Raw genomic sequence first — 26,318 nt, 5'->3', positions numbered from 1 at the left:
TGAAAATCATGCCTAATTCCAGTCACTTAAACTCTTCACCCTACAGCAATCCATAAAACTTCATATCCTCATCGTCTTCAACCACCATCCACCAACGATCCCACTTTTGCTGCCAAACCCAGAAATTCAAGCCCATTAAGAAAACTATCAATCCATTTCACAATCTATTCCAAACCCATTACACAATTACCAAACCTAACACTTTAAAAAGCCATAAAACAAAAATACTTCTTGCTTGGTTGCCATCATTTATTGAACTTTTAAAATGAAAGAAAATTTTAAATTAAATTCAAAATTTTCTTTTTTATTTATATTCAATATTAATTTTATTTAATATTACTTTAAACCTTTTTTATTTAATAATATTAATATCCATTTTTATTTAATATTTAAATATTTATTTTAATTTAAAATGAAATATTCATTTGAACCATCAACAACAATAAATCAAATGAACCACTTATTTGTATAATTAATTTCCAACTTAGAATAGCATAATGAAAAGAAAGAAGAGAAATAAAAAGAAAATATGATTTCATAAAGTACATTGATCCTTTCGGTTTGCCCATGTTTTCGATTTTATCACACCAATCGGACATGGCAATCTTTAGCTTTCTAAATCAATAAAATCAAAAAAAAAAAAATAGACTAGTTATGAGTAGAAGAAGAGGAAAAAGATAATAATGAGGAAGAGTGAACTAAGAAAAATAAAAGGAGAATAGAGCTTGGACATATACAATCCCATTAAAAAAAAAAAAAGAGACAAATGCAGTAAAAAATAGTATAACAAAAGTAATTAAATATTGTATTAAGTAAAAATAAAAGAAAAAAATACATTAAAAATAATATCTTTTTAAAAAATACAGTATTTTATATGATTTTCTCTTTATTTTATTAGTATTTATTCTAAATAATATTTATTTCATTGGATTGAATTCTACAATTATTATTTAATACATTAAATATCAAATTCATTTATAAGTAAAAATTTCAATTAAGATCATTTACAAATGAAATTCCTTAACAGATTTCAACCTCAGACAGTATTAAAAGAGAACAAACCAATTCTATAACTACCCTCACTTGAGAAAATGGATCACATGAAATAGTGTTACAGGCCTCATTTCTATTTAAAAGATATAGAAATGTTGTAAATGATACAGTTAAAAAAGAAAAGGGGCAACAAAAGAACAGCTCGCAGTCTCATACCACAACTACCATACTGGGAACGATATAACTACCGCAGAACACACGAGTCTTCAAGTTGTACAAACTTCTACCTTGAAGACTGTTCCTGCAAGTGCAGTCTTGGATTATGATAATGCATCAACGATCTACATTGACTGGAGGCTCGGGCAATATCCGTGAGATACATGGCACACGGATGGTACAGAAAAGAAACTGGATTTCTTTCGGAGATCTCAAGTCTGACTAACGTAGAGAACGGGAACTAGCCCGGCCATTTTGCCATCCCTCCCGGGCCGCTTCTTCTTCACCTGAAGTAAAGTGATGAACATCAAAGCAAGTCATGTATGGATGCTTATGCCGAGTTTGGAGGACAGAACTTTCTTTTAAAGAGAATGAAACTCTAGAAAATTATATTTTCTGTTACCTGAGTCCAACCTGCTACCTAATTATAGTTGGCAAAGTATCAACAACATAGATTCTAATTTTGTATTCCTTTATAAAATACTTACATGGAACCATCCATCAACTTCGTACTCGATTTCCACCTCTTCTCCAGCTGTTAAATTTAACTGCAAGGAAAATCACATTTAGTCATTCCCATGTCTTTTGTGAAAACCACAAAAAATTGATTATTTACATTTTTGTTTAATTACATATACACATATGTATGTATTATGTTAAATAAAGCATCACAGAAAAAATCATTTCATGTTCTAACATTCTCGCCTATAGATCAGAATAATAATTTCAAGAACCAGCTAAAAGAAACTAAAACTATATTTGATTGAAATCCATTAAGGAATTCATTTCATTTAAGAAAAATACACGAGAAAGAAAGTAAAACGGAAATGATAAAGTTGGAGATATTTTAGTATTATAGAATAATATTGATAAACTAACGTGGAATTCATTTGAAAATCTATCTATTTTGTTAGAATTTATTTAGCTATAATCAATTCCACACAAATTTAAATATGTAGAATTGTAAATTAATTTTCACATCATTCAAAGCAAATAAACTTTAGATTTGCAAATAAATTCTATAAATTTTATAGATTTCAACCATACACAATGTACAAGTCAATTTACCTCATCATCTCCACCTGCAGTGAAGTCATAGAGTGCTGTTCCTGTTTGTGGATTTCCAGAAGAAATTCGTTCCTCATCCTGAGGTTCAAAACCCTGGGATCCACGACCGGCTAAAGAGTTCTCAAATGACCCATACCTTTGCATGTCTGATGACGTATATGATGGAGGCTCTTCTCTAATCTGAAAAGGATCGAGAATTAGAATCTATTCAAATAGAAGGTAAAAGACAGATAAAAGCAGAGGCTATGAGCCCTCACCGGAGAACCTACACCCTCATACATAGATGAGGAACTACTATACCTTCTTCCCACTGATCTCTCCTGTTATAGACAATTGTATTTCTGTCAATATGTGAAGGACACTACACGAACAAAACTTCAAGGGATGCTCAGACAACAATTTGAATTTTCAACACTAGGACTCCATTTATTTCATGCAGTGAAAGTAATTTATTTATGAAATAATTTCTCAAATTAGTTACTTTCCATAGTTATAAAGGTTACAATTACATTTTCAGCATTTGAGCACACTGCAGAATTCTACTTTTAGAGAAAAAGGGGAAGTAGGGTAACCATTTGTAACCACCATGCAAAAGTGTTTGACATTTGACTGACTTTTCTATGTGCCTTGACACCAAAGATGAAAAACGATAATGTATTACGGAAAAATATTTCTACAGAACAAACAGAGACTAGCAAATAGTGTTAAAAAATATGAATGATCCAAGATAACACAAATCTTTGGGCATCAGTATGAAGACTTGAGTGGGAAAATGGAAAATATCATGCATGGAAACAGAAAGCAGAAAGTACAACAATCTATTTATATAGTGAAACTCACAATGGCCCAGGAAAACTTTTGTGGTCACGAGAAATATTTATAAATTATTTCACATATAAGTTAGTTGGTAAGCAAATAAAACACAATTTAGTGAGGTATTCTAAATTTGTTTCACTTCCTAGAAAAAATCACATAAATCAAAATCTAAAAAAGTGCCCTAGCAAAAAACTTCTCAAGAATTGGCCTCCTAAAAAGTGAGCATATGAAAACTAAAAATTCAATGTGTTGAATGTTACCGAGGTTTTTCACTTCCTAGAAAAAATCACATAAATCAAAATCTAAAAAAGTGCCCTAGCAAAAAACTTCTCAAGAATTGGCCTCCTAAAAAGTGAGCATATGAAAACTAAAAATTCAATGTGTTGAATGTTACCGAGGTTTGTGAAGTTTTATAGTTGGTAGGCCGGGAACTGAACAATGATGGGTAGCTCATTCCACCAAAGTGGGATGATATTGAAGTTTCAACAGATCCTGTTGAGTCTGGTGAAGATGTCCCAGATGACCTCGCATCCTCTTCCTGCGAATTCAATGGAACACAGAAGTGAGTAAAGTTATCCAGTGCCCATTTGACATAATTACACTTCAAATACTTAGCTGTAGTGCCTGCCATTTACAACTCAAAAAACATATAGTTGCATACCTCTAACTCTGAAGACTCTAAAAGCGTCTTCGCCCACATATCATCATAACTAACTGAAGGTCTAGAGATTATATTCTCATCTTCAACATCTGGAGCATCGGTTCCAATACCAGCAAGAAATTCATTGACCTAGCATGAAAATGACATTGAAACTCATATAAAGAGTTGAATGAAACAACCTATGCTAGAACCCAAGCTAAGCCTTAGATTTGACTGTCATATAAATCCTCATTTGGCTTAAAAATCATCTTCAAACCAATAGAAGGATTTATCCTAGTATAAAACCATTCAAGTGACCGCAAAATTAAAAATTAATAAATAAATAAGAAGAAAGAAAGAGCGAACTGGTAAATATATGCAAGCCATAGTTCCTAATGGCTAGGACCAAGGGCATCAAAAAGGCAATTAGCCAATACTTGATAAAAGAGTGTTTCACAAACAATTAGAGTATCATCGGATCAAATTCCTCACCTACTTCAGATATAACACAAACAAACAAATACATACACACATTATGCATTCATATCATAGTCAAAATCATCAAAAAATAAATGCAGCAATCACATTTCATGGACACAAAATATACAACTGTTTCTTTACAACTTTGGTTGATGATTAAGCCAAATGATAAATTTAATTCAGGTCCTTCGGCTTTATGTTTTATTATGTCCAATCTGTTTTAACATTCTAATCTTCTAAGGTCATTATTATATAATAACATATACTACTCCATTCACTCATTTTTTACACCTCTTGCTACGCAGTAAATAAGCAACCTAATACAGCCTGTGTCGTACTTTTCAGGGTTGCAAGACAGTTTGGATACAAGTCACTTGTCCTGATTAAGAATACTATCTCTGAATAGTACCAATTCTAATCCACATCCTTCATTCTTAGGCTCAATGATCAGGAATACCTCAACAGAGCAGATTAAATGATAGTAACAACAAAGGGGATCGGCAGTTGGAACAACAACAATAAATGATGACTCTTATATCATGTTAAAGCATCCCACATAAATACAGCACAAGACACATTACCAAACTTCACACACAAGAATATTGGATTCCTCTGATACTATAAATGATCTAGTGAACTGCCGAAGTCTGGTAAGACTGGCCAACATAAGATCCTACCAAGGACAAGTCTAGAATTCATGTTTGATTTGAAAGAAAAGAATTGAATAATTTTAGATGGAAAAAGCACCTCTTAAGATGCTCTAAGAGAAAATAAATCAGGGATAACCTACTAAGCTTCATCCTCTGAAACATTTGAAGATACTCGCTGATATTTATAGTACTATATTCTTTATGGAGGATCTAGTCCTCTGCTTTTGTTTCCAGATCAGCTTCCAACGAATAATTAATTGAAAAATCCTTACCCTATTCATTGCAGGTGCACTATTTCCCAACAAGCCATCATCACCAAGGTTTGCTGCCCAAGCATTCACCAAGTCATCATCAAGTGCATCAGACTCGACAGGTTGCGGCTTAGATTCATAAATTAAGTCAGAAATTCCAGTGGCAACAGCTGGATCACTTAAACCAGTTGATGCACTTATGTTGTGCTTCGTGCGATAGACGTCAATGAGTTTTGCACTGTTATTAAATTTCAGAATAAGACAATCACAAATATCAGAAATGCAAAAGGAGTGTGAACCGCATTAAATAAGAAATCAAACACATTATAAAGATAAAGAAAAATATTCACCTACAAGCTACAGCAATATAAATATAAAGGACTAGCAGGAACCTATCAACAAACTTTCAAATCTAATTTTAAACAGGCAGAGTAATCTTGAAGGGGAATGGTGAATGGCACACTTTTGTGATTGACTAACTAAAGCATATGACTTTGTTATCCCCAAAGCATAAAAGGTATGACTAACATGTAATGAAATGAGAAAAAAAAACAACTATGTAATTAATGAGAAAAATAAAATTTGGAGAAGATGTAATAAAAGCGAATTATTTTTCTGATTCCCATCTGCTAGGAAGAACTTGAAAGGAGGAGGAAAAGAAAACACAAATAACAAAGAATTCTTTTCCATTATTGGGGACAGGCAAAGATCATGCAGAAATTATGCATTGTAAATTTATAAATCAATCATTTCCCTTTCATAATTGTGTCTTTGTTATTTTTAATTATCAATGTCAAATTATTAATTCTACATCGATATACCGAGAATAAGCGCACCCAATCCTTCCTCTCTCTTCTTCCCTTTTTTTCTTTTCTTCCAAATTATTTTCTCATTTTCTACACTTTCAAATTGAGTGGTAGAGTAATTTATGATCAATGCCCCTATTCTGGAATCATCACTTTCTGAGCACTAGCACGGCGGTCATATCTTCTCAAACAAAATGGACATCACTGATTCCGTAAAGTCAGAAGATGAAAATGCATGTAAGAAAATTTATACCTTATTGGCCCCAAAGGTAGATACTTTGCTCTGGGAACATAACAAAATAGTGAAACAAGATCTAGCAACCTCTCATGGGTTTCATAAAGTATCTTCAGCTCTTCATCTGTCCATTCTTTATTTGTATTATCATGGTTGCGTATATCCCTACGTGATTAGAAAACTGAATAAAGATTGATACAAAGAATAATGCATGTATGCAACAGAATAGGACACAATGTTTTAGCCCTTACTTGATTAGTTCATCTTGTGCTCTGTACATTTCATCGAGAACCTTTATCATGGGACTTATTAAGACTCCAAGGCCTGTACCGCTAGCTCCTTGATCTTCCCCATTGCTGAGATGCATTTCTGATAATTGAGACTGCACACCGCCATGTGCTAATGCATTTAAGAATTCATAAATCTGTAGCCTAAAAGGCTCGCCAGACCTGATTGCCATTGTTGTGAGGGCTTGAGCAGCAATAATTCGAACCTGTGGAGTATTAAGACAAAACAAAGAAATAAAGGATGTGGCAAATTCAATTACAAACAGACAAGAAGCAACCTCTCTCAAATAAGCATGGACTATAATACAAACTTCTTATTATACCCCAAGTCTGAAACAAAAGCATGCCCGAAAAGAATATGCAAACTACTTAATATATCCCAAGTGCAAAACAGAAGCATGCCTAAAAAATTATGCAAAATTTTCTAACAAAAAAAAAAAATAATTTTGCAGTGTCAAGAAGACAAGTAAAATGGTGATTGACCCAGTTTATCAGCCAACATTTTAGAGTGCTGCACAATAACAATAAGGTCTACATTCACAATATCAAAGAACAAAAATCACATATCTTAGCAGTAGACTTTAGCTGAGCATCTTACTAGATATTTATTTTTAATTGAATGTTTACCAGCGATGACACAAATTTAAGAGTCTCACAAAGAAAGAAAATTATTTTATGGAGATTTAGAAAATGAAAACTCATCTACACTATCTGCACTTTTATAATTCACTATAGCAGTTGCTTGTAGTGCAGGAAGCACCTCTACCCTTAGAACTAAAGCTTTAAACATGCCTAGGCTTTCTGATTAGAACCTGATTAGAACTAAAGCCTTAAACATGCCTAGGCTTTCTGATTAGAACCTGAGGTTCTCACAAGGAATTACTTAACTCAATCAGACCTAAAATGTGCTGCTAGAGGCTAAAAAAATTTAAATAGAGAGATTAAGACAGAGAATTGGTGCAACTTTATAATTCTCTATATAAATTTGTGCTGATAGAGGCTCCAAGTTTATATAGAGATAAAGATAGAGAATTGCAAAACAGTCCTACCATAATTTTAAATGATCAAAACAAGCCTGTAGAACTATAAAATTACTCGTTTTTCTATTACTAAAAATTTGCGGTTAAGAGGCCCTTCTCTCTGGAATTCATTTGGAAAACTACTAGGGATATGCAAGAACAAACAATTTTTATTGGAAACACTCCTCTAATGAATTCCGTGGGAACTATTTGTTTTAATTTTAACGGGCATGGGCACAGGCATTGAAATAGATATCCTCCATTATTAATACTAATTAACTCCTAGCTACTTAGACTAGCTTGAGTGACAGTTAGAACTCAAGCTTCTCCCCCTTCTCTGAAAATGTTCGAGAGGAAAACTTAAGAGAACTAAAAAAAGTAGCAGGCAATACAATACAAATCACATGTTCTAGGCCCTCATCTTCATCATATAACAATGAATCAATAATTCTGCGTTATTAGCAGCTTCATCTCCATTTTCAGTTTTCAAGGGCCACTATGATATTTTGCTTCTTAGACCAATTTTAAAAAGTTATCCTTTTTCCAACATTTACAAAACAAATGTGTATATTAAGTACAAGCATATTGATATGATCCCATAGTCAGGTTTAAATAAAAGGCATGTACTTAATATACACATTTGTAATTCTATTCCAAAGTTACACATTAAATGTTTTTCAAGTAAATTTCTTCTAACAAGAAAAATAACATTTCATATCCCGATTACCATGTTACCATTCTATATTTCATAACATATGAAAGTATTTTCGTACTTCAAAAATTAATGAACTAAAGCCTATTCCTTTAAATTATTTAAACTAGGAGTGAAAATTTCACTTCAGGAAAGGCAACATTGACCATAATCTTTGGTTTTCAAAAACTTATCATACAATCTCTCCTTAAAATATAAATGCCAAAGAAATTGGAGTTCACATATAAAATCTAATGGCCATATTAGTATTCAATTATTATTATGGAGGAAAAAGAAAAGACAAGATGCTAGTGCCCAAGCATACTGTAGCTAGTAGCCACCTACAATAGAGAAATTAGAAAGTAAAATATAATGAAACAAATCTTTGCACAACAAAAGGAATTAATCTAATCCTCCAACCATAAAATTGTTAGAAAATCTTACAGAAAGTTTTTTTAAGAAATTGAAGATATATAAGCATTCAAATTCTTGTTTCACAGTAATTAATTGGTTAGAATGGGTACATGTGCCCAATCATTACACAACCATTATGTCGATGGGTTAGATGGTTTCAACGCATTTATCACCCATCTAAAATATAAGGGGCCATTTATGACCCGTATCATTATAACAGCCAGGAAAATCGTGCAGGTGAACTTTCCAATGCCACCCCTACTTTTCGCCACTCAAACAATACAATAACTTGTTGGAGTGAAGAAACCAATCATGCCTTGGCCAGAGAATTAATTAATGAAAAGGAAAGAAGAAAGATAAATGGACTAGATATCCTGCCACAACAAGAAGCCAGATAAATGGACTAGATATCCTGCCCCCAACAAGAAACCAGAAAGATTAACTAAAGGGAACCACAAAGATAAATCTTTTACCATTAAATCCCAATATAAAAAAAGAAAAGTAATTCTATTGCCATTCCAAGTACAAGCATCACACTCACACATGTTAAAGAATGACCAGAAGATCAGAGCTTGTACCTCCCAACTGCCACTAAAAGCACACCTCTGTAGTCGAGTTAATGCACCAGCTAGAGTAGGATTACGGGAACTGGCAGCAGCAACCATTTTATCTGCATCTAGCATCATCAATGCAGTACCAGGAGGTGTTGCAGATTCCCAAGCATATTCAGAGGCAGCATAATTGGCATTTTCCCCAAGGAACCATACCTGTAGGCTTTCAATTGAAAGATTAGAATGCGCAGGAGTTAATAGTTCAAGGAAACACAGAAGTCTGTCACATGGTATCCATCATTGGAACATTCTGAAATTGTCATAAAACTACTTACTGCTGCTTGGACTAATCTCTGTAATGCTAGAGCCGACTTTGGATCAGATGCAGAAACCCTATCTACTGATGTAAGCCCTGACATAGACCCATGTTGTGGTGGCGGTAGGTCAAGAACTATAGTGACAGCTTCCAAGGCTGTGTGCTTCCCATCAGGACCAGCACCGACAAGACAAGTCTAGAAATAGAACAGCAATCAACAAAAAGTGGCTCGGTTTATAGGCAAAGAAATATTAATGTTACATATAAACCTTAATCAATGTATAAGCAAGTTACTTTTAAAACATTTATCATTAAATCTAACGTGAAGCCACTTCCTCCATTGTTATTGGTCAGTTTTGTAAAAAAATGATAGTAGACGAAACTCACAATGCATACATGATCAAACCAAAAGCAAGAGCTCATATTGGGAGGAAACTTACTTTCCAAAGCAATTGTAACACATCAGCGTCAATCTTCCCTGGAACCTTGGTAGCAAATATCCTCGCAATTTCGAGCAAAGTGACAGCCATATCTGGAGTTGCCTGACCAACCAATGAATAACTTGTATATATTATTTTGATGGTGCTGACAAACATGCAAAAGCATCAAATTTAAAGAACAAAGTATAAGTGGGAATATTTTACTGGATTGTAACCTAGCTCAAAATAAACAAAAGATAAATTCAGCTGAAGGAGCTATGACTCAAACTAGATGATTAGTACTATTAGTAGCCACCCCATTGCGCCTTCTTATCTTGGAATACATATATAGTTCTCATTTACAAGAAAATTCTCTGTTAAAGAAAAATAAATTGGTCCCAGCTCAACTACAAAGGCAGAAGTCAGCCATGTGTTCATGATGTACAATAAAAATCTTGAAACTCAGAGGTAAACAGAAGGAAGAAGGATAATTTGTTGTGTTTCATTGAGCAATTAGGCATGTATATATACAAATACAAAGCAAGGTATTTGTCAAGCTAGAAAGTGTCAGCATAATTAATCAAATAGAACTCCTAATCTTTATTACTGCTCTTCGGCTTTCCAAAAATATCTTGATTTTCCCATCACTTTGTAGTTATTCATTTATCATTCTGTGCTATTAAAGCCAATAATTCATCTTCTTTAATTTTCCTCTCCTAATTTATCAATAATCCAACCTTCAGAAACTAGTTTCCACCCTCCTAAGCATCTTAATCAATAACCCAACTGTTTAAGCAGCAACTTAAAATAAATCATTTTTTCTCATTTTTCTAGGCTACATTTTAAAATGTTCTATTCTTCAGTCTATATTCTGATTCCAAGCCAACCCCAAGCGGTAATATATCAATTTATAAAACCCAAATAATACAAGTTTTCCAAACAGCAGGGCCCACATGGACCATCAAACTAACCTTCCTATCTACAAATTCCGGAGCCTGCTTTTGTAACTTCAAGTTCTGAACTGTTAAAAGTTATATTTATCCCACATCGCCTAGTTATTGGGCTGGGCTGTTGTATATATGTGGATTGGGCACCCTCTTCCTTTGAGCTAGTTTTTGAGAATGAGTTCTACCCAAGCCCATTTGTTACGGTATTAGAGCCGGCCCATTTGCATGTCATGCTAAGCGTGAGGGATGGCGTTAGAAGTTGTATTTATCCCACATCGCCGAGTTATTGGGCTGTTATGGTGTATATATGCAGATTGGTCACCTTCTTCCTTTGAGTCAGTTTTTCGGAATGAGCTCTACCTAAGCACATTTGTCATGATCATCATATCAATCTTCTCAAACAGTAAAGACTACATGGCCAAATCCATATTCAAATCCAAAAACTCAACTTTTATTTCCCCTAACAGAAGAAATAAGCAGAATCAAGGCATTTATCTCTAGTAAAAAGAGAGATAACGGCTTTTGAAGGACCATTTGTAAGCTAAGATAGAAAATGTTTCTTCATCACTTGCAGACCTACTACAATGCAATCAATGAATTGGAACAAGGCAATTCAGCTAATGTAACTTTGCCTGATATTTGAAACCTACATTGAGCAAACATGACAATTTACTATCAAGTAGATTAATGCATCAAAATGATGCTGATCATAGTGAACTAAATCAAAAATTCCTCAAGAAGAGAAACTGACAACTTAGCAAACGATATTTTAATGCCAAAAGGTTAATATTGGAAAATTACCAAGTAAAAATATGAAGGCTATACTAAGCCAAGCTTAATTCTAGCTTTAATAATTTCAAACCAATTACAATGAACTTATGTTACTCATTATCTCCAACTCTGTTCAGAAACTAATTTCAGAAAGTAGCAACAGATTTATATCACAAAATATAACAACTAGCATAAATAAACAATGTTGTGAAGTCATAAGCTCATTCTCGAATACCAATCACTTACCTTAAAACGAGCATGCAGGGTGAGCAAAATATCATTCAACAACGTGGCCGGCCAAGCTGGATCAGAAAGCTCTGATGCAATAATAGATTCTAGTTCATGAAATGATTCATGTGGAACTTGCATCCATATCAACGCCTTGATTACCATTGCTCGAACATAGACACATTCACAGGCTACAGTTGTTCGCACTACCTCCATTAATGAAGCCAATAAACTTGCAATTGTGTCCTTTCCACTTGTTGCACTAGATAGAGCAGAGGCCTTTCGGGCACCTACAAGGATAGCAGAGTGGAAGAGAACACTTCAGACCATAAACCAATGCATAAGCAATTCATATGCTAGATAGACATGTCGATAGAAACTGGGTAACATAGAAAACAAACAATTGTAGCACCTATGTGATACTCAAATTATCAACCCAAAGAATTAACTAAATAGACTTGAAGATCTTTGAACTGCAGAAAGATAACATCTCAAATAAACTATCAACAAAATGCACACAACATTGCAGAAACCTAACAAGACAACTCAGTTAAATTGAAATAGACAAGGTTGAAATAACAATGAGATTAGAAAAATCCCTTTCGTTGGAATCAACTTATGAAAGCATGGAAAGAACCTACCAATCAAGCCCCACAATCAAATTTGGAACTTCATCAATACCCAAAGTTATGATGTCCAAGAAAACTAATTGCAGAAAATAAACAGTTGATAAATAAATTTTGCTAGTCAATAAAAGAAAAGGGGACTTGCATCAAGCACAGCAGGATAGATGATAGTGATTTGCATGTAGCAAAGTAAACTAGAACTTATCAAGTAACATGCAATCTAAAGCACCATATGATAGAGATATTCCTGGACTAAAAATAGATATTACATTCATTTGAAGATCAAGAGATTCCCCTCTAGAATCATGACACTAAAGGTCCACAAAGAAAAGAGTGTTACCATTTGCATATGGGTTTTCATTAAAATCTGCCTCAGTTGAATCTGCAGCCTCAGTATATGCACTCACATTAACTCCCTCATCAATATCTTGCAAGCCTACAGCAAAGGCTGCAGCCCGACTTTTTCCCATCTCCTGCACAACTCTTGCTGCTGCATGAAGTACTGGCCTAGAAAAACTACGGAAAGCACTCTCCAACCTGCATCCAGAAACAGAAGTGGAAAAACATATCAATTTCAGAGAATACTTGAAAACAGAGCGAATTTTACAACCAACAATTAAGCCATCCTATACAAGCATATTAAAAACACTGAAAAACCAAGCACAGATAGAAGAAGGGGAAAAAGCAAAGGAGAAAGAGATCAACCAACCTCCTCATTACAAGCTTAATAAGAAGTTGTGGACGCCTGGTCTTTTGAGATTTATCTTTGGATGCCTTTGATTCATCACCACCACCCTTTGATGATACTGATGGTGCTTCTGGTAACTTCAAAATCTCCCTGGTTAACCGATACCATCCAGCAGCTCGCTCTTCAGTCCTGCAGAATTAAAATAGAATTTTGTATATCTTAAAAGGGTGAACAGGATAGTGAAAGCAATGGCATATTACTTCCATTCCATACAGACCTTCAAGGAAAAAACGAAAAATAAGTAGAAGGGAACACAGTAATCATGAGAATATATATATATATATATATATATATAATATAAATACCTCTCATTGTTGTCATATTTCCCCAATACACATAAGATCGCCTCAAAACAGACCCGTTCACTGGGATCTAACAGGAGTTGATAGAGAACTGAGTTGAACTGAGATTTAATATCAGGCCTCTCTGTGGACAACAGTTCCCGAAAATTAACTCTCTTACAATCAGAGACATGCATGACTTTTGAAGATTAAAAAAGGAACATCGAATTTATTTTACCATCTAGTGCACGAGCTCTAGATATTGTATGGCATAGCCTGGCCAGTGAGACTCTAGCAAGCACATCATGCAAATGAAGAACATCCTGCAAAGCCCCTGATTCATATAAAACCCACAAGTTAACAGCAGCAACTAGAAAATCTAATAACATGATAGACATAAACAAAGGCCATATAACATGGAAGCTTAAACTATTCTAGAAAAAGTTTAAGAAGCATACCTCCTGGAAGTACAAGTTTTCCTGCAAGTGGGTACAAAGGTAGCATATCAGGTGTCATAAGCAACCAAATCTTACTGTGAATAACACAAAATTAAAGGAAATACAGTTCCTGACTAAATTACAATAGTTTACAAGAAAGAGTTACCTAGTGACATTGCAACTGCATAAGGATCTTTGGTTGCTAATTCAGAGATGATTTCTAGAGCATGCCTCACAGCTACAGGATCCGAGAAGGAAACACTGTAATCAAATAAAACCTTGTCACAATTACAAAAATAATAAAGGAACTAATATCTTAAGATGCTATAACTAGGATGTCCGAGTATGATGAACAAGAATAGAAAAAACATCAAACCCCTACCCGCCAACCCCCTTAAAGCTCTGGCTTAACATAACCTCAATTCCTACCATTTCAAATTATGCACTTCGCATCCTAAGGACCATAGCACTTTAGTCTTTGAGTTATGACTCTATAACTTATTTTTACTTCACTAGTCCTTGACATTTAAAAGTTGACATGACTTTGGCCCGAAAATTTAAACTTTTGATTGAACTTCAATCCTTGAATACTTCAATATTATTTCTCACTAGTGGTGGTAAAAGGAGAAATATTCCCACTTTCAAAACTATAGTGATGAAAGTGTAAATTAGGCTAAATCTCCACCTGCTAATTAAATTTGGACAAGCATGTAAGGTCCTTTTCAACAATCTCATTTAGTTGCTACTTTATCTCTTCATTTTCTTCGGGTACAACATACCACGCCAGGAAAGAAGAGAGAAGACTACCTGTTCTGTAGCAAGTTGATTCACAAGATAAAAATATCAAGACCTTCTTTACTTAATCAAGGATCTAATCGGACTACAGCATATTAACATAGCTACATATAAGAGAGAAGATGGCAGTATGTTTAACGTGGATAGAATTTCCTATGCAATTTTATGGCTATTGACGAGAAACTTGTATCTAAAGTTCAAGATCTATAGGGATTCTGTGGTCAATGTCATGCCTTAAGTGTCAGGTTAGCAAACAGCAGCCACACAATTCACCAAGCTCTTCTCCTATACAAACCATTTTTAGCTAGTCATATGCAAACGAATGTCATGTTGCTGGTAAGCATATAATGTTAGGAAAATGGAAGTGCAGGATTAAATAGCAACTCTTAAAGATCAAACATAAGGCTAAATATGGAATCAGAAATACATCTAGACCTCAAATATCATTCTGACTGGAAAAATCATTAGAACTTGAACCAAATCGCATTTACATTAGTTCAAGTGTCACACATGCCACATGTAGCAAGAATCTAAATCTAATCAGAATTAAATTTTAAATTTCAACTCGAGACATGCACATATACCATAATCGTAGACTCGAATCAGAGAACTTACCCCTGTACAGCACGATGCAAAAATGCAGGGTTTCCAGGATCCAGAGGAAGTCTCCTTAGTGCGCTTAGAGCAGCATACTGTAAATTACTCCGGATGATAAACTGACGTATAAAAACCATTAAAAACAGCATAATAAGCAAACATATGAATTGGAGCTTTAGGTTTATTAAAATGAAATGGAGAACTAATAATAATAATAATCAAATAGACCACATCAATCAATTAACTATATCATCCTTTATAATGCTAGATTTCTTAGCCAAGAGGAAACCTGGGAAACAAGAAAGCATTCTAGACATTAGGAGTATAATTGGCTAGCAAAATTAGGACTATCATAAGCAAACATATGAATTGGAGCTTTAAGTTTATTAAAATGAAATGAAGAACTAATAATAATAACAACAATTAAATAGACCACATCAATCAATTAACTATATCATCCTTTATAATGCTAGATTTCTTAGCCAAGAGCAAACCTAGGAAACAACAAAGCATTCTAGGCATTAGGAGTATAATTAGCTAGCAAAATAGGACTATAATTAGCTAGTGCATAATTGTGTAGACAACAAACCTAGAATTGAAGATAGGATCACCACTTCAATCAAAAGTACACAATCCAAGAATATAATCAATTTAAGGACCATTTTGCCCCTTCTTATGTTGTGGAAACCGATAACAAAAATAGCTCCAAAAGAAATTAATTTCAGCGTTTTAATTATTTAAAGCCAAAAAGTTCTTAACGGAAAGGTACAGGTGCAAGAAACAATGAACTTTTGAAGTTGCATGTAAGGACACAACATACAAGTACTTCATTGTTCAGCAACTAAAACTCATTAAAACAAAAATGCATAGCAATGGAATAAAAAGTTAAGTTGAGAAGTTTATAGATTACCATAATTGCATGCTAATGTTTACCTCCTTATCACCACCTTTAGTCCCAAAAACGCCTTTCTTTCGTTTTTGAGGAGCATCAGCAACCTGATATTAATATTAGTTCCACAAGGAAGAACAAAGATTAGAACTCAGGGGTTCTTAAGATAAAACAAGCCAGCATAATTAACAAAACTGTAATAAGCTCAGAAATATCATAGACTGGGATAAGTACTTAGGCTTTAATCATGCTGCATTAGACTTCGAAAGGCTCGTAAAAAAGCAGATATTTAAGATGCTTCTGGATTAACATGTTCATGGAACTAAGAAAAACTAGCATTCCCAATCTTACCAAAAAGAGTTGTTAAATATTAACAAAGTGTTTGATGGGATAAAACATGAATCTTGAAGTGAGGGAAGGCCAGTTTAGGACTACAGACCTTATTTTGGACGCCCTTCTAAAACCAAAATATCTGATCCTTGATAAGAGCTGAGGAATTAGTGGTTCAAGGATCAAGGAACCAGTAGTTCTAGAATCAAGAAACCAGCAAGAAGAAAGACATGCAATCTCTTCATGAATGACAAGTATATCCCTATGAGCACCTCCTCATAAGGTCTCCTTATCCCGAAACATCTTGTAGTGCTAATAACTATCAAGGTCACCTCCCAAACAAAAAGATGATTCTTAGATCACCATCGTCAAAAACAACTTATGCTAACTTATTCCTTTTTTTTTATACAACAGAAATAAAGCCTACTTACTCTATTTAACTAAACCAAACAAAACCAGCAATCTTTCCAGCTGGACCCAGACACCATTTCCTACTAAGTACAAAAGCAGTAAGCATTCTGTAATTAAATGTGGAGAAGAAATTGAAGCAGGAAAAACCTTATCAAGAATGCCAAATACAATCTCGTACAATCTGGATATAATATCTGTATTGCTTGCAGAAGCATAAGTGAGGGCCTTTAAAGCTTGCAATCTTCGAGCATGAACTTCAGGAGACACAATAAATATATGTCAAATTCTAATCGCAGTAGATTATCAAAAAGAAAACAAATTTCCTTTATTAGAAGACCAAAAATGTTATTTTGCAAGTATAAAAAATTATCAGCACTGCAATCATTATTCATGGCAACTAGAAATGGCAAACGGGTGAATCAAGTCAGGTTCTGTCAGATTATTCCAGGTTTTATGTTATTTCGGGTCTGATCATTTCAGGCTTGGATTTTCTTGCGTTTAAGGTACGAGCGTTTTTAAAACGCATCATTTTGAGTTAGGATCATTGCAGGCTCGGGTAGAACCAGGTTCGAATAACCTTTAGCCAGGGTTGCCCCGAAGTCTGGGTTGACTTATCGAGTATCCGAGTAAACTTATCCGATTTTGCTTTTTAATCTCATAAATTTATATAATAAAATCCTAAAATTAACAGATTTAGGATCACACATATCTATTAATTAAGCAAAGCATTAATTATTTAATTCGTTGATTAATGATGATTTATTAATTAATCGATTAATGAGTAATTAATTAATTTTATCGATTAATAAATAATTATTAACTTAAGATATAATAAACTTATGAATATACTTAATTATAAATGTAATTCTATGTTTCTCTAATAAATTTGGTTACTAACATTTAATCAAATAAAATCATACATTTTGTGAAGTTCATTATACTTACTACTCAACGCCTACTTAATTATAACTTTTTTGAATTTATTTTAAATTCATCATATCAATTAAACTAAATTGCAATATAACAAACGTAAAGAATCTAATTCCTAACTTACATTCTCTTATTTGATTAATTTTTTTGATAGTTTTCTTTTATTTGATATGTTATTATATTCAAACTAATTATTTTATTTAATAATTTAAAGATCCACAAAGCAACATTTTAAAAAATTAGAGACTTGAAGATGAAAATTGAATAAGTTAAGAAAATTAGTAGTAATAGTTATTGCTATATATATGATAAATAAATATCACAAAAATGTTATGTTGTCTCGCTGAACATTTACGTCTCAGGTCATTTCAAATTATGAATCGGCTTTGTGTTAGTTATAAATCCAAGTAGTGTCGGGTATCTGGTCGTGTTGGTCACGGAGTATGAAGTCATTTTTTATTTTGATAGTATCAGGCTCGGATTGTTTCGGTCTCGGGTTGTTTGGGTTTCAAATCATTTCAGATCTAAGTCATTTCGAGTTCAGCTGATAGTCACAGGTCAATTCGGGTTCTGGTTTTTAACTTTTTATTGAAACTGGGTTTGAACAGGTCAGATCGGATTCCTGGATTCAGGTGAGAGTCTCTTTAAAGAGACTGAAAATGTAATCAAATCCGGAATTCTTGTTCTTTTAATGTATTCTATCATGGTTCATCACAGAGAATGGCAAATTAGTGAAATAACAAATGCAAAAGATAATGTCTTACAACAAATTAGTCAATATTGCCACCTGTCTTCCTTAGCCAAAAACTATTTACATTAGAAGTGTTACTCCTAATAGAACTTAAAAACTAGTTCAGCTAGATTTCTCAAATCATTAGATGCTAAAATGATGTAAGAGTAGAGAACATGGCAATTAATAATAATAATTGTTGCATAATGAATCAAAAGAACTCTTGCAAAAATCCCTTGTTGTTACATCTCAAACTGAACTTTTGTTATTTTATGGATCAACTAGAAACCATAAATTCAAACTCAAGTTATGGTCTCTTTATAACAGCCTACTACAAAAGCTAAAGTAAATAATATCCTTTCTTTTTCTAATCACAGTTAAGATCCTTGAGCTTATATTTTATATTACTATAATTCTGTTTCATTCAGTTAGTAACATGTTTTTAGTAAAGAAAACGACAAATCAATTGAATGTATCAATATATGCATCAAGAAAATTTAAAATTCAAAACCAGAGAATGAATAACCACATCCACGACAACTGTTACATAAAATTGGGAACACCATGCTTGCATAATACCACATTGATGACTGCAACTACATCCACTTCGGTCATTTCAAAACGTGGCAAAGAAAGCCTATATGAAACCATTAAACAAAGTTTTCAAAAGAGAACAATAACCTAAGATGCACTGGAGTCCCCTCCGCTCGAAAAGATGCAAAAGAGATATATATATGTGTATATATATATATCTTTAAGATTTTCAAGTACACTGAAAATTTCAGTCTGCAAGCCCAAATCAGCAAAACCTCCAACGGTCTTAGGACTATTGATGCATTAAGTATTAATGTTGACTAAAAAGATTTCTACTGTAGCTTGCACAACTATGTAATTGCATAATCACAGCCCATTTACTATGTTAAAGCATCAGCACGAAAGTTAAGCCTTACCATGCACAAGACCACACTATAAACATAATTTGAATAGTTAATTTGACTAAAAAGATTCTACTGTAGCTTGCACAACTATGTAATTGCATAATCACAGCCCATTTACTTTGTTAAAGCATCATCACAAAAGTTAAGCCTTACCATGCACAAGACCATACCATAAGCATAATTTGAATATTTCCCCTCGGATGTGTGCCAGAAAACAAAATTTGCAAAAATAATAACATAAATGTCTTAGAATTGAGCATCCAAAATATAAGAAACAAGACCAAGAAACCTCACATTCAATTTCAGCATTTGAAGCTTCAACTGAAAGCTGTTCTACAATTCTCGGTACAACATCAGCTCGGGTCACCCCTCCAACAGCATCAATATCAGCCAAGGCATCCCAATTAGGAGTAGGGATTCCACCACCAGAACTTAGACCGTGAGGACCATTATCCGACAATATCCTGGCCAAGTAATAATAGACATAGCGTAGGACAGTCCTGTCTTCACACTGTTGATTCAGCTGTAAAAAGAAAACAAAAATATATTAACACGCATTGCTTCACCCTACCAGAATAATTTTTTTAGGATTGCTAAAGAGACTTTATGAAATTCTTTTGTAAATAATGAGAACCACAATTGCAGAAAATACTAAATGTTAACAGCGCTTGAAACACTAAGTTTTAACATAACAATCCAGCTCAAAGAATGGAATCTAAGTCATGTAATGTCAAACTAAGAGATGATAGCATAGATTCACAGCTTCAAAGTCTGGGAAAGAAAATGGCAACCTATAATTTTGCTTTTGTGGCAATCAAGTAATTAAAATGACAATTGAAAACATACAATCACACATCAGGAAAAAAAAAAAAAGCAAGATTATAAATCAGAAAAGGGCACAAATAACATAGAAAAATTTCACCAAACAGCAAAATACGTCAACAAAAGTTAAAATCAAATATTAATAAACATTATTGATTAAATGTTTTCAAGTCATGTCTTCATGAATTAAAATAGTTAAATCTAATTCTAAAATCCGTTTCTATTGCAGAAAATATTTTCCCATACATTTGGATTATAAATATTTTCAGGATTTCCTATGTTGGATGCACCCAAGGTAATTATGTTAGCCTAAGTGCCTTATCATATAGCTTAATTCCTTATTTTGATCTTAACAAACATATTGAAGGTGTGATCTAATGATCTTTCAAGTGTTGATGTTGTAGAATAATGGAAAGATAGTTACTTCAAAATTGCAACCGCGCCAAGAGGGTGCAACCGCGAAAAACAACACTTTTATGGCAGAAACTCCAAATCTACAAAAGCTAAAAAATCCCGACAGTACTAGGATGGGCGCAACATCAAAAAACAGAAGTTTCAAAGCAAAAAGGAATGATGTGGAAAGCTCAAAATTGTGATCGCGAAACTTGAAGTCTGAAGTAATCGTTAGGGACCGCCAACGATAATATTAGAAAGCCACCAATGTCATACCACCACGTCAAATAGCCATTGGAAGCATTTTAAGATTCGCGACCGCCATTTTGCATCCCGACAAAGTGCATTTAATGCACTGTCTTAAAGCAAACTATAGAGATTTTTGGGATACTTGTGTAACGGCTCTTTGAGATTTTTAGGCTATAAAAACCACATCAAATGGCCATTAATGGTTAATCAACAACCTCCAAAAGTCCATACCATTGTGCATTCAATTTTTCTCATTCTTGCAATTAAATTCTTAAATTTTGATTATTGTAAGAGCTTGAATGTTCTTGTGAGGTTTGAGTGTTAGCCTAAACACTTGTAATAAGATTTAAAGATTAGTCCAGGAAAAACTCTTATAAGGGTTGTGTGTTAGTCACTAAAAGACAAAGTGTAAGGTTTAATGTGAGCCCTAAAACACTGAGTTGGGAGTGAGCTTGAAAAACTCCATTTGTAACGATAGATAGTATAGTGGATTCCCAATTGTGAATTGGGAGTGAATGTAAGGTTTGTTAATGCCCAAACCATTATAACTTCTTGTGTCTTATTCTCTATACTCTTTTCACATTCTCCTAAACCAAATTTTTAATTTCTCACCTTTCTCTATTCACCAATTCAACCCCCGCTTCTTGGTTCATAAAGGCAAACAAATTAGTCTATAGAAAATATTCTCATAGTCAAAGGATAAAAGCTACAATTTATGTTCAAGGAAAATCACCTCTTTTGGAAAAGGAAAAAATGTATGAAGTTTTACAAACTTATGAAATTGACTTTATTTATACAAACACTTAATAAACATATACATGTTAGTATATCGACTACTGAAAATCACTTCCTATGACCTCTAACCACCATCAGTCATTAGCCGGTCATTGGACAAAAATTTTCAAAATTGCCATTTTTATGTAATTATCTTTTAAATTTAGAATATAAATTTTAAATATTTTACTAGTATTTTCTTCGTAAAATATAAGTAATATTTTCCAAGACAATCCAAATATCATAAAGTAATTTTAAGGAGACGTTTTGTATATAACCAAACATAAATATAAAAGGTTAATTATTTTTTACCGCTTGTAACTTTCCATATTATAATAATTAGCCCTTGACATTTAAAATTATATTTTTCATCCTTTTATTGTAAATTTATACCAAAAAGTCCTTCTGTCAAAATTTCAATTAAACAGGTTGAATTAAATATTATTTACCCCCTGATTTTTTTGTCTATAAAAATTATCCGTTATATTTTCTTTTACTACACTAAAACTCTTGTCTTTTAATATAACTAACTATTACCTCCTTCAAAAAGTCAAGACAATTAAAGATACTAAATTGATTTAAACAAATTCATTAATCGTTAAATTTATTATTAAGTATTGGACTCGTATAAAATTATTAAATTAAGGTAAGATTTTATTTTTAGCAAAAATCAATTTAATGTCTAACAAAAATAATTAACTAATATTTTTTACTTGTTCTAATTTTTAGCATAATTCAATCCTAGTAAAATTTAAACATTTTAAAAGAACTTATATTTAGCAACATATTAGAAAGGGTAAAGTTTAAAAAACTATCTTGTGGTTTGGCGCTTTCACACTTGATGGACAGAGGTATTTTCTGTACCAAATGAGTAATATGTGATTTATTCTTTTACATTTTTTAAGTACATTCAATGTTTTTCTCCTTTTTTTATTATAAATATTAATTGAAACATAAAATTTTGATAAAATGAGTATTTTTAAGTAATTTAACATCTGACTAAATATTTTGTGATCATAACAAATTGTTAAAACATATTTTTTAATTTTAATCAAATTTAAGAAATAGTTTTTTAAATAAAATTTGTATATATTTATGAATTCTATGATGCATTGTTAGATATCATATTGCTTATAAAAATATAATTTAGTGATGGTTCAAGTTAAATACATGCAAATCTATGTACAAAAAAATAAAAACATAAATATGTACCTAAAAATGTATTAAAAAAAAAAACACGCGGTACTCCTTTAATAGAAAAAATATCTTCGTCCCTCAAGTGAAAAAGCATCAAACCACAAGATAGTTTTTTGAACTTTACCCTATTAGAAATTCATATAAATTAGCCTTAAAATATCAAAAATAAAATAGATATGAATTTTTATTATTACTTTTGTCAGATACTAGAATTGTAATTCTGATAAGAAGTTTAAGGATCAAATTATATTTTTCTATAAATTTAGTGCTTTAATTGCGTTGAGTTTCAAAAAGCAAGGGGATTCTAGTGCAATGAACAAATATAGAGGGCAATTTATATATTAGACCAAAAATAAAGGGATAAATAGTTTTTAACCAAACCTAGTTAACAATTGTTTAACAAGAATTCTAACGAAAGGACTTTTTGGTATAAAATTACAAGATAGGAAGATGAAAAAAAATAATTTTTAAATGTCAAGAAGTAACTAGTATAATATAAAAAATTGCAGGGAAAAGAAATTATTTTTGTAAAGAATATTTTCCCTAGAAAATGTTTACCAAAATGAAAGTATTTCCATGTAACAAATAAGGCTCTACAAGTTTGAAGTATTCTAGTAATTTATAACTTTTGCTAGAACGAACTGGGTATCATATCTTTTGGTTTCACATTGAGTCTTTATTCTTTCTTGGTGTCTTATTTTAAGGATAAAATGAACTAGGAAAGTTTTAATCTTATCGACTTTCTAAACTGTCCCAAATATTCATAAGAGAAATTCAGAAATATAAACACTTAAAAGCTCTTTAACAACTTAAAGTCATTTACCTAATGTTGTAACTATTTTCTTACATATCAATTAGCAAATAAAAGAGATAATCTGCTCCTATTAATTAAACTACAGAATCAGTGCAGTAACAATGGAGCCATAAGTGAAGTTAGAACTATAATTGAGGTCTGAAATTCTTCAGATCAAACCTTAGAAACCTTCTTGTGAAAGTGGACTCTATCAAACTAAACAAAACAGCTTAAATATCTGCCTCAAGTTACTGTTTGAGTGCCTAATTGTGCAAATAAAGCTCCTAGCTTATAGCTTTCAAACTTGTAGTGTTCTTTATAGCTTTAAAATAAAGCTTTAAAGAACACTAAAACTGAAAGGAAAAAGAACTTCTTTCAAACTTGTAGTGTTGTTTATAGCTTTATAATTTTAAAGCTATAAAGCTTGAAAGAATACTAAAACTGAAAGGAAAAAGAACTTCTGTTTATACTAGCTCAGGTGTCTTTCAAATTACAGAATCGATTTAACATAGACAAGCCTGGGAATTTGTTCTTGTTTAAGGAGTCTTTTTCTTTTTTGAGGTAATTGCAGCAGAAAGCAGGTTACAGATTTCAACCAGGTCAAGATTCATTATCATAGTAGAACCAATTCTGAGTTGTAACTTCAAAAGTTAGTTTTTTTCTTCTTCTCTTCAAAAGTTAATTAGATATCTGCCACCTCTACTTCCACTGAATGAAACTTGTTCTTAGCTCTAAACCAGAAGCCAGCCTGACACTCCTCAGTATCTTGCCATAGCGATACAAAAGGAACCTATACTCACTGTTATCAATATTTCAGGGGTAGAGTCCTATCAAAATTTAAGGGTATAAGCCAACACTAAATTAAGAGATGTTTTCTACATATTTGCATATTGATCCTTTACTTAACCACAAAAGACGATGAACCACCATCGAACAGGGTATAATTAGAAGATGAATGATAACAAAATAACATCAAAATTGAATTATGTCCAAACAGCCTGCTTAAAGATGGTACTAATTCGTCAATAATTTTGATTTTTATAAGCAAGCTTGTCTGCATTTCACACAAAGCTCCTATCTTTTTTCTCTCAAACAGAGATAGCGCACTGCATCTAGAAACAGGTATAAGAATTAATAAACAATATGTAACAAGAGAATGATTAGAACATACCATGAGAAGAGATGGAGCCAAGGATGGATCGACGGAGTTGTAAACAGCAAGTTTTGGAAACACATGATGCACTAATTGCTTTTGAGAGCTTTTCTAGAATTAATGAATGCAAACATAAAATAAGCCCATTATTAAAAATGTAAAGAAAAATGAAAAGTATTAATGAAGAGGAAATTGCTATACCTGATCAGAAGTAGCAGCTAATTCATGGATACTCCTAGCGAGTTGTGAGTAAGAAACTGGCTGCAATAGAATTGCAACAACAATGTAATTCACTAAAAATAAAATAAAAATAACAATAATAATAGTAAAAAGAGAACCTTCTTCTTTTGTTTCTGAGGGATGATGTTAGTTTTCATATTCATAGGATTTAAAGCAGCTTTAGCAGCAGAAATAGTGTCGTTTTGGATCTGCATAAGAGTTGCTCTTTTCGACTTCTTTTCTCCTAATATCGTTTTCCCTAAAGAAGACGATGACGACGACGACGTCGTATTACTTGATCCAATCGGCTGCTGCGATGCCGCTGCAGGAGGAGGAGGAGGAGGAGCCGTCGTGGATCCTGATGTAGTGGCAGATGACGTCGTTCCAGGATCAGCCGTAATTAGATCCATTAACGTTGTCCCCGATGAATCCTTTAAAAAAAACAAAATAAATAAATTGATAAGCAGCAGCAGAGAAATGGATTCAAAGGAATTGATTTAGAAGGAAAACGCAGAGGGAGAGAGTTGAATTACCGCCATTGTTATTTTCGTTGATTTGAGAAGGAACTGTATTCTTTCTTTTCAAGTATACACAAAACTACCAGTTACCAATACATCATTTGAACCTCATTACCAGCGAACACTACCGTAATGTAATGTAATGCCTATTCTTATGAAGAAAAGGAAAAAATGCATTTTTGCCTCTTATATTTGCTGCAAGTCTAATATTGGCCCCTCATCTATTTTTAAGTCCAAATATACATAAAATTACACAAATTATTCAATGCGTCCTCATTTTTATTATGAAAAGTGAAGGGAGCAAATGTCATTTAAAAGTGTTTATGTTAGTAAATTAGTAGGTCCCATGCACTAAAAAAAAGACTTAATTACTTAGGATTATCTTCAGCAATCGGGTGATAGTAGAATGCGTGTTTTTGGTGATATAAAGGATAGGATTTGAAAAAAGATGCAAAGTTGGAGAAAATGCTTTTTATCTCATGCTGGAAAAGAAATATTGCTTAAAAACGATGGCCCAATCTATGCCCAACTATGTTTTAGGTTTATGTAAAGATATTGGGAAGATTATAAATCCTTTCTTGTAGGCTACAATAGAAAGGAAAATTGAGGTATACATGGTTAAGTTTGGAAAAGCTTTGCAAGAGGAAGTCTAATGGTGGATTGGGACTTGGGCATATTCATGATGTCTAA

At 32.9% G+C, this 26,318-nt stretch overlaps 1 protein-coding gene across 2 annotated transcripts; it reads right to left on the bottom strand.

The window, feature by feature from the left end:
* Window positions 1-949: 949 nt before the first annotated feature.
* On the bottom strand, window positions 950-25,804 carry LOC8282885. 2 transcript variants are annotated; one of them, XM_048370707.1, is made up of 27 exons: window positions 25,644-25,804; window positions 25,230-25,541; window positions 25,093-25,152; window positions 24,910-25,002; window positions 19,805-20,033; window positions 17,060-17,166; window positions 16,216-16,278; window positions 15,301-15,401; window positions 14,057-14,151; window positions 13,912-13,932; window positions 13,692-13,787; window positions 13,478-13,598; window positions 13,134-13,301; window positions 12,765-12,961; window positions 11,817-12,088; window positions 9,874-9,975; window positions 9,453-9,629; window positions 9,145-9,333; window positions 6,407-6,648; window positions 6,174-6,320; window positions 5,136-5,352; window positions 3,755-3,883; window positions 3,488-3,631; window positions 2,535-2,597; window positions 2,278-2,457; window positions 1,698-1,757; window positions 950-1,496 (listed from the first exon to the last, which is right to left on the bottom strand). In XM_048370707.1, exons 1-27 carry the CDS (start codon window positions 25,647-25,649, stop codon window positions 1,422-1,424), a joined length of 3,666 nt encoding a protein of 1,221 aa, XP_048226664.1. In that variant the 5' UTR covers window positions 25,650-25,804; the 3' UTR covers window positions 950-1,421. The 2 variants fall into 2 exon arrangements, with proteins under 2 accessions (XP_048226664.1, XP_048226665.1); XM_048370708.1 differs by lacking the exon at window positions 2,535-2,597.
* Window positions 25,805-26,318: the final 514 nt, after the last annotated feature.

This window comes from Ricinus communis, chromosome 2 (assembly GCF_019578655.1).
Source record: "Ricinus communis isolate WT05 ecotype wild-type chromosome 2, ASM1957865v1, whole genome shotgun sequence".
NCBI lineage: Eukaryota > Viridiplantae > Streptophyta > Magnoliopsida > Malpighiales > Euphorbiaceae > Ricinus > Ricinus communis.
This window is presented reverse-complemented; position numbering and strand designations above follow the sequence as displayed.